The 9,151-nt window shown below is 55.6% G+C and overlaps 1 protein-coding gene across 1 annotated transcript; it reads left to right on the top strand.

Annotated features, from left to right (window-relative positions):
- Positions 1-1,881: 1,881 nt before the first annotated feature.
- CRYBB3 (crystallin beta B3) lies at positions 1,882-8,795 on the top strand. The gene is made up of 6 exons (XM_008074043.1): positions 1,882-1,936; positions 3,323-3,417; positions 5,004-5,122; positions 6,086-6,218; positions 7,249-7,391; positions 8,483-8,795. The coding sequence occupies exons 2-6, from the start codon at positions 3,343-3,345 to the stop codon at positions 8,646-8,648; spliced, it is 636 nt and encodes a 211-aa protein (XP_008072234.1). The 5' UTR covers positions 1,882-1,936; positions 3,323-3,342; the 3' UTR covers positions 8,649-8,795.
- Positions 8,796-9,151: the final 356 nt, after the last annotated feature.

Below are 9,151 nucleotides of genomic sequence, written 5' to 3' on the forward strand. Positions count from 1 at the left end.
GTCACCCCAAGGAGCAGAGGAGATGCTACGGACAAGTAGGGGAGGCCAAGGATGCCACTCAGCAGCCCAAATGCACAGAACAGCCCACGCCCCCACCCCCACCCCACCTCAAAGGACAGTCGGGTCCAGATGGCAGTGGCCTCCAGGTTGTGAAGTCTGGGTTCAGATGTGGCTTATGAAAGTGCTGAGCACATAGTAAGTCCTCAGGACTCCACAGGCTCTGAAGGGAGTCCATTCCCACCCCTGCCCCGCTCCTGTCTTAGCCTGTGGCAGCTGCATTTCTTTCTTTCTTTCTTTCTTTCTTTTTTTTGAGTTGGAGTCTCACTCTGTCACCCAGACTGGAGTGCAGTGGCCGCTCCCGGCCACTGCAGCCTCAACCTGCTGGGCTCTGGCGATCCTTCCGCCTCAGCCTTCCAAGTAGCTGGCGCTGGAACTACAGGCGCGCGCTACCACGCCCGGCTCATTTTGATTTATTGGAGAGATGAGGTCTCACCAAGTTGCCCAGGCGGGTCTCGGACCCATGGGCCCAGGCTATCCACTCACCTCAGCCTCCCAAAGGTGTGGGATTACAGGATGAGCCACTGGTGGCTGCGTTTCAACTCTGCTCCCCACGATCCTCAGCAGGAAGTCGCCCCTTGGCTTGAACTGCAGACAGTATGCAGGGTCCTCAGGACGAAAGCCGTGAGGTGCAGGCAGTGCATAGAGTGCTTTGCTTACACGATCTCCCAGTGGCTCGAGTCGAGAGGAGGTTTTTAATTTATGGGCGAGGAGGCCGGAGCTCTGAGGCCAGGAGCTCACCCAAGGCCACGTGGGTCTACCTGACTACTGAAGCCAGCTATCACCCAAAGGATCCCACTGCCCCCTCTAGGGGCATCGGGGGTTTACGCTGAGTTGAGGATTCATCCAGAAACAACTAACAGTAATCAAAGAAAACTTTGTTGTTGAACAAGTTACTCCTCTATTGTTTTATTCGTTCAGTAATCATTAATTAAATACCAATCACAGGCAAAATTATGCTTTGTGAGACACTTTAAAAATGTCTGGATCTTCGTGACCCGCCTGGGCAACTTGGCGAGACCTCATCTCTACAATAAATCAAAAAATTTGCCGGGCGTGGTAGCGCGTGCCTGTAGTTCCAGCTACTTTGAAGGTTGAGGCGGAAGGATTGTTGGAACCCAGCAGGTCGAGGCTGCAGTGGCCGGGAGCAGCCACTGCACTCCAGTCTGAAGCAACAGAGTGAGACTCCAACTCAAAAAAAAAAAAAAAAAATGTCTGGATCTGTAAAATGGAATCATAATTCCTCTCTAAAGGTAACTGAGTGAGAATTAAACAGTGCTTATGAACCTGGCATATAGTAGGTCTTCAATAAATGGTAGCTGCTGGCTATACCTTCTACAGGAAGAAAGTAAGTCTTTGTTGTGTCTGTTACAGCGTCCTGAGGAAACGTTTGGATGGATTTACATCCAACTTGAAGAGTATGTCTAGAGTGATCAGACTTAAAATTTAGGCCACATGACACCTGGAAAATGGAGGGCATCTGGGGTTCCTCACTTTAGGAACTAGGGTCTTTCCACAGGTGTCACGCACCCCAACAGGAAGACGTGGCACCAAGAAAAGGAATGGGGGGCACTGGAGAACTTCATACCCCGATGCCCCTTGCCCAGTGAGGTTGGGCTTCCCACAAGCCAGCGAGGTCCCTCTGCCCCCAGGAAGTCATCAGAGGCCATGGCTGAGGAGACAGGCACTGGGGGCCTCCCGGGACCCGCTATTGGAGTGAAACGGCCTGGACAGAATCGGGTGGACAGGGTGCTGCCTCAGCAGGCCCCGATGTGCTGGGCTGTCACAACGCGCCCATAAATAGGATGCTCCTTGTGAAGGCAGGCCGAGTCTGCAGACGGCCGTGGCTCCTCTGTCCTTCCTGAGGCGGCAGCAACAGGTTCACTCGGGGGTGGGTGGGGGCAGGGAGGCAAGTGCAGCCTGGCAGGCCCAGGCCTCTGGGGGGCTCTGTGAGGCATGCGTGGCCAGCCCCTGCACAGGGGGCCTCTGGGGGACTCCCATGAGGGGCTCAGATAGCCCGGCAGGGGGTGGGGCGGGTGTCCCCCATCTGTATGGGAGAGGGCGACATCCAGGTCCGAGCCCCTGGGTGTGCACTTGGGGCAGGGGCCTCTAAAGGCCGAGCACCTGAGGGAAATGGTGAAAGCAGATGCTGCCAAGTCCCCTGAGAGTCCCCATGAGCTGAACTGAGCCCTGTGTCCTGCCAAGGCTGGGCATGGACAGAACAGACAGCCGCAGGCTATGCAATCTGGGCCCGTGTCCAGAGCAGAGGGGACACGCAGCTTGTGTGCCAGAAGTGGCCTTGTTTGGAACCCTGAGGGTGTAGATGTGGGTGTCTGAAGTGTGTGTGTGTGTGTGTGTGTGTGTGTGTGTGTGTGAGAGAGAGAGAGAGAGAGAGAGAAAGAGAGAGACCAACCTGTGTGTCATGGGTGAGATATGACTGGCCGTAGGAGGTTGTGTGAATGTGTATGCACATGTGTGTGTGCTAATAAACACAACAGTCCTGTGTGTGTCTGTGTGTGCCACAATCATGAGAGACTTCTTCCCTGCAACTACTGAGGCTGCCTGTGTTGTACATCACTGTCCCCAAAGTGTTGGAGGGGCTCTGTTTTTCTGCATCTCTGTCTCTTATGTGGCTGCCACACAGCACTCCATCAGTGCTGATGGAAAGAATAGTCAATCGGAGCCATGGACACTGGGCTGCAGGTGTCTGAGGGCCTGGTCTCACACATGCTTTCCCTAGATGTCTGTCTTTCCACCTCCCACCACTCGTGATCTCCCATCCACCCAGTTGCCCAGGGCCTGGCACTGAGTAGGTACAGAATCTCAGGCGAACAAAATAGCCAGTGAACAAAGGACAGCCTGGAGTGTGGAGGCAGAAGAGACACCCCGAAGCCCACCCTCGGGCCTACGTCCCGACCTGGCACAACTGCAGAGAGCACCCCCACTGACTTGGGGCAAGGGCAGAGTGTTGGATCCAGGCCCAGTCATCCAATTCCTTGGGGAAGTGGCCTCACTGGGCTGAGCCTTGGAGATCCCCTCTGTAAAATGGGGCTCCTGACCCCACAGACTGCCTCAGTCCACATTGCCCATGGAAGGTGCTCACTGGACATTTGTGGAGTGGTTGGATGACCAAATGTCGATCGTAAGATGGCCACATCCCATGGGCAGCAAGTTTCTGTAGGTTGTCCTTGACTCCAGTCACGTCCCCACCGATGTCCCCCATGACCCGCTTCCACCCGGTGACCTGCCTTCCTTTGCTTTGAAGCCAGAGGTGTTCCCAGGGAGATGGCGGAACAGCACGGAGCGCCGGAGCAGGCTGCAGCTGGCAAGAGCCATGGAGGCCTTGGGGGCAGCTACAAGGTACTGGGCAGGGAGGCAGTCCCCGGGCACAGGCCAGGGCAGCTCCCGGGCCTCGAGCTTGGCTTCCCAGCCAGGCAGCCTCTCTCCAGAAAGGAGCAGCTGTGCATACAGCCAGCCGGGTCAGGAGCGCACTGCATGCAAGGGTCCTCTCACCGCACCCTTTTAGAAACTGTTCCGGTGACCTCTCTGCAGCTCCCTTGGCGGCACAGTGGGCGTGGTCTCCTACATCCTGCCTGTGTCCACGGAGCGCCGAGGCCCAGGAGCCTCCGGAGACGTAGCTTTGAGCTCAGACACTCCTGCCTGGCCTCAGCCTGGTTTCTTGCCCTCCCTGGGCCTCGACAGCTTCATCGTTAAAACGGGTATGGGACTAGGTGTGATGGCTCATGCCTGGCATCCCAGCTACTTGGGAGGCTGAGGAGGGAGGATCGTTTGAGCCCAGGAGTTCAAGGCCATGGTGAGCTATGATTGTTCCACTGAACTCCATCCTGGAGGGCAAAGTGAGAACCCGTCTCTTAAGACAAAACAAAAAAACAGGGATGACATCCACAGTCCTCAGCATCCAGAGGGCAAAAAGACAATCCTGTTAGTACAGCCCGCTGGCAGAGGGCAGCACATGAGAAATCCGGGGGAGGTTTGAATTGGTTAGCTCTACCCTTCCAACCATGCCTGGGCTAGATCATTTGGTGGGCTAGTTGACTCGGGGAATGGATGGGGCAGGGGCCTTTCCGGGGATACCCTGGTGGCTTCAACAGGAGCAGAGGAGGCCAGGAGGGGACGGCAGCAAAGAGGCCTGCTTGGCTCTGGGCCCAGTTCCTGGGTGACATTGGCCCAACCTTGCCTGGGACCACCAGCTCCTTCATGGAGATGGCGCAGGATTGGCCTAGTGACATCTAAGGGTGTTGACACACTTCCTAAGAGGCAACTGCCCACCGGGAAGGTGAATATCACTGCTGTCCCTTGCTAACTCCCATTGTCACCTGTGGGCTTGTCCCTGTCCAAGCCAGTATGGGGAAGAAAAGAGCAGTTGGATTTAGTGAATTCTGATGCCACCAGGTGCAGCCCGCAGCAAGTGTCTCACCCTTTCTGAGCGACTTACCTCCCTTTTGTAAAATGACCAGAGCAGATGTTCCCCAGGGACCTTCTGCAAACACAGTCTTGCTTCCATGTGGGCGAGAGAAGCACAACCGTAGTCTGCCTCCCCTGCCCCTCCTTCCCAGGTGAGGGGCAGATACAGGTAGCCCCGAGACTGCAAACACGTGTTTCATTTAAGTGGGACCGTTTCACACGAAGAGAAACGTAGACCTCTGCCCTCTCTCGAAAAACTGGCACTGGGCGCTTGTTCCCTCCCGGGCGGAAGGGCTTCGTGTCCCGACCGTGCTCCCTTGGTTGAATCTCGGTCCCTGACCAGGTTTAATGGGCCCGTGGGGGTGGGGGCGCGCTTCCCGCCGCAACCACCAGGGGCGGTGCGGGCCGCCCTGCGTAGCTCCGGGGAGCGCGCGGAGGAGGGGGACACGGCTCCCACGCCACGGAGGGGGCTGCGGACGGGAGCCCCGCCCGGGCGGCTGCTCAGGACGCTGCCCTGCCAGGTGACCGTGTTCGAGCTGGAGAACTTCCAAGGCAAGCGGTGCGAGCTCTCTGCCGAGTGCCCCAACCTGACCGACAGCCTGCTGGAGAAGGTGGGCTCCATCCAGGTGGAGTCTGGGCCGTGAGTACCTCAACCCCCAACACACCCCCCAGCTCCTCTTCACGGCCAGGAGTCGGAAGGTCCGAGTCTGAGCTCCAGATCTGCTGCGGGACCTTCGACCTTTCCCTTCCCTCTCTGGCCTCAGTTTCCCCATCTGTAAAAAGAGAGCATCAGTCCTAGCTCGAGATTTCCGAGGCAAACGGCAGGATACCGTGCAGGAAGGACAGAAGGCAAGCCCGCACCTAGCTTAGTGACCTATAATAGCTGGGGCCTCCTATTTACCATTTTTAAGACAGTTATCACACCGACAGTGTAACATGCATGATGTTGTTACATCCTCACAGCCTCACTATGGAAAAGGTGTCACCCTTATCCACACTTTATAGGTGAGGAAACTGAGGCCAAAGGGGAGGAATGGTCGAATGTCCCAACCGTGTCCACAAGGCGGACAGCCAGGCCCTGAGTGCTCATCTTTGGATTGAATGTCCAGGCTCTGGCATTCACCGCCTGGGTGACCTTGGGCACGTTGCTTCACCCCGGGGTGCCTCTGTTCTCTCATCTGTCAAATGGGGATAGCAATGGTACGAGCTTGAGAGCTTTTGTGGAAATAAATGGAATGACATAAATAAATGATAATAACGATGTAATTCAAAGAAGAAGAGGAGGAGGAAAAGGAAGTCATCATCACCTATGAAACACTTCCTGTGTGCCAGGCATTGTGCTGCAGACTTCCCCGAGCGCCACGCACAGCGCTGGCCATGAACTACATTCCTGGAACATTTCCTGGGATGGTTTTCTGGCCCAGAGTCCCAGTCAGTTCCCAAAATGTCCTAGCAGCTCCTCCAGCCACAGGTCCAGGAATCAGCAGCGGGGTCGGAGGAAGGGTGTAGGTCCCAAGCCAGTGCTCTGGGGCTCTTCCCTCACGAGCCTTGGTGCCCCCTCAGCCACAGAGGCACTGACACAGGCCTCCTCCTCCTTCCACAGATGGCTGGCGTTTGAACGCAGGGCCTTCCGCGGGGAGCAGTTTGTCCTAGAGAAGGGGGACTACCCTCGTTGGGACGCCTGGTCCAACAGCCACAACAGTGACAGCCTCCTGTCCCTCCGGCCTCTGCACATTGTGAGTATGGCTCCTGCCCACTTTTGGGAGCTCCTGGGAGCAGGGACACTGAGCATGGGTCTGGAAAGCTCATTGCATGAGCAGGGCTTGGTGTACGGGCCTGGTCTGGGGAGGGCCCTTGCATTTCTGATCTAAATGATTGTGTGGAACAAGAAGACAGGGCCACGGATCAGGCGTTGGGCTGGGGGCACCAGGGCTCACATCTTGACTTCCCTTTGTAACCTGACTACAACTGTGAGTCACACGGTCCAGTCTCGCTTCAGTATTGTGGTCAAAGGATGCAGTCCGAAAATGGCTTCAGAGAGTCACTTCAAAGCAGTGTAAGCGCTCCGCTTGCATTTCTCCAGCACCTGAAAGGGACGCAGTCCACAGGCACACTTGCAGTGCTGCTCTTCCTTCTCACCTGCTTCCCTCACATTCAGTGGCTGCCCTGGCCCATTTTCCTTGTTGCAAAACTAAGTCCTCAGAAAGCAGTGGAGGGGGAAACTGGGAGGGTTAGCCCAGAATCTGGCTAGGAAAGAGGGAACGCTCATCTGTTATTACTTATCTCCTTCCTCCCTCTGTGGGCTGCAGTTTCTCTATGATATAAAGGGGTTGAATAAGATCGGAAAGGTCTCCTTTCGGTTTCAGACTTTATGGCCCTAAGAGTCCTAGTAGACCAGCTCTGGGGAATCTCCCAAGTCCCCCATTTCTCCCACAAAGAAGACAGCTCCTGAGTTCCCTCCTTCCTGCCGCAGATTTGGGTGTTATTTTGTGGTGACTTGTTGATTCCTTACAGGATCTGGGGCCTCCCTGACCTCTGTTCTGCGTGTGGATGAGTGGATGGATGGATGAACAAATGGGGGATGGATGGATGGATGGATGGATGGATGGATGGATGGATGAATGAGTGGGTGGATGGATGGATGAGAGGATGGATTCTTCCACTCATCAGAAGAACGATGAGTGGAAGAATAGATGGGTGGATGGATGGGTGGATGAACTGACTGATGATGATTGTGGGCCAGCTCACCCATGATCTTGCCCTCAGGATGGCCCGGATCACAAGCTGCACCTGTTTGAGAACCCAGCCTTCAGTGGCCGCAAGATGGAGATAGTGGATGATGATGTGCCCAGCCTGTGGGCTCATGGCTTCCAGGACCGTGTGGCGAGTGTCCGTGCCATCAACGGGACGTAAGGGACCCAACCCTCACTTTGGCCCTGCCCTGCCCTACAGCTGGCCATGCTTCTGGCTCCAAGTAGAATAGAGTTTCTCACATGATAAATGCTCCTGCTCCTCCAGGCCTTTCCCTCAGCCACCCTGTCTCCATCCTGGTCAGAGCCTCACTCTGGAGCCCCCGTGGTGTGAATGTCCAGTTGCCTGCACTCCTGTGCCGTGGGATTTCTGAGCAGCCTTGACTCTTAGGAAGTTTTTTTTTTTTTTTAGTTAAGTGTGTGGAATACGTTCTGTCTGCCGTTTCCCATTTGAATCCTTCCTCCTTTCCTGACCATCCTAGGCCCTTGAGCCGATTCTAGAAATGGTCCCCCTCCCCCACAATCCTTGTCCTTTGTGCCAGGGGGCCCCGGATGTGTGTGGCTACCAAGGTGTGGCCTGAGTCACACAGAGCACAGCAGGCTTATCACCTGCCTTCTTCTAGGCTTAATGCTATCTTAGGATCACCTACCCTTGGTCAGTGGTTACATCATACTTGGGCCTTGAGAGGTGCCTCCTCTCCCTGGTAATAATTTACTCAACAACTTTTACTGAGCACCAACTGTATGCTGGGTGTGAGGATAGAGGGGACATCAAGAATGACACATGCCCTGCCCTCAAGAATTAATTACATAGACTGTTAGGGGGACAGACTAGGTATTCACAATTTATTGCCATCAGGATGGCAATGGGATACAAGGGGGCTCTGAGAGTCCCAGCAGGGCACTTGATTCAGCCTGGGTTAGTCAGGAAGGACTTTTTGGAGGAGACATGTAAACATCTAAATTGAGATGTAAAGGATGCAAATGAGAGAAGGGGAATAAGGGTGAGGCAAGGAAGAGTGTTTCAGGCAGAAGGAACAGCATGTGCAAAGGCTCAGAGATATGGAAGGTTTAAGGAAAGTTGAATAAGGGAGTCTGGGGTGTGGAATATGAGAGATGAAGCTAGAGAGGTTTTGTGGAGGGTCATGTGAGCAGAGTAAGAAGTTTGGAATCATCCTGAGGGCACTGGGGAGCCAAGGAGGAATTCAGGCAGGAGGAGTGCATGGTCAGATGCTTGGTCTCCTCGGCAGGTGGGTCGGCTATGAGTTCCCTGGCTACCGTGGGCGCCAGTACGTGTTCGAGCGGGGCGAGTACCGCCACTGGAACGAGTGGGATGCCAATCAGCCACAGCTGCAGTCTGTGCGCCGCATCCGCGACCAGAAGTGGCACAAGCGGGGCTGCTTCCTCAGCAGCTGAAGGGCACCCGGACCTCAAGGGCCATGGCCTGCCCTGGGGGGCAGCAAGGGCAAGAAGAGGAGGCTCCAGGGCCGTGGCGAGGGCCTGCCTGTCCACCCTTCCCCAGAATCTGCTCAATAAAGCCTGGGGTTGGTCCCCCACCTGCCATGTTCCTCTGCATCACTTCCTGCATGGGCGGGGCAGGCCGGAGGAGGCTCGAGGGTTCCGATCCCAGGAAAGAACTGTGAACTGTGCCCGCACCTTAGGCTCTAGTCCTTGGGGCAGAACCACAGGCGCCTGCTGCCCTGATCTTGTGTTTGTCTGCTCTGTCTGAGTGCCAGTCCGTCCACTCGCCACCCCCACTCCCCACACACATCCGTCGTTGATCCACTCTCCCACCCATCCATCCAGCCATCATCCTTTCATCTGTCCTCCCACCTACCCATGCACACATCTATCCTTCCATCCATCCACCCATATAGCTACCATCCGCTTGTCTGTCCGTCCATCCATCCGTCCTTCTA

This window comes from Carlito syrichta, unplaced genomic scaffold (assembly GCF_000164805.1).
Source record: "Carlito syrichta isolate Samal-C Ts95f unplaced genomic scaffold, Tarsius_syrichta-2.0.1 Scaffold316282, whole genome shotgun sequence".
NCBI classification, from domain to species: Eukaryota; Metazoa; Chordata; class Mammalia; order Primates; family Tarsiidae; genus Carlito; species Carlito syrichta.

Excerpts from the sequence above, each read along its gene's own strand:
- CRYBB3 (XM_008074043.1), top strand. The coding sequence starts at position 3,343 with ATGGCGGAACAGCACGGAGCGCCGGAGCAGGCTGCAGCTGGCAAGAGC. Across the intron at positions 5,123-6,085 it reads ATCCAGGTGGAGTCTGGGCC|ATGGCTGGCGTTTGAACGCA; the intron begins GTGAGTACCTCA and ends CTCCTTCCACAG. Across the intron at positions 6,219-7,248 it reads CCCTCCGGCCTCTGCACATT|GATGGCCCGGATCACAAGCT; the intron begins GTGAGTATGGCT and ends TCTTGCCCTCAG.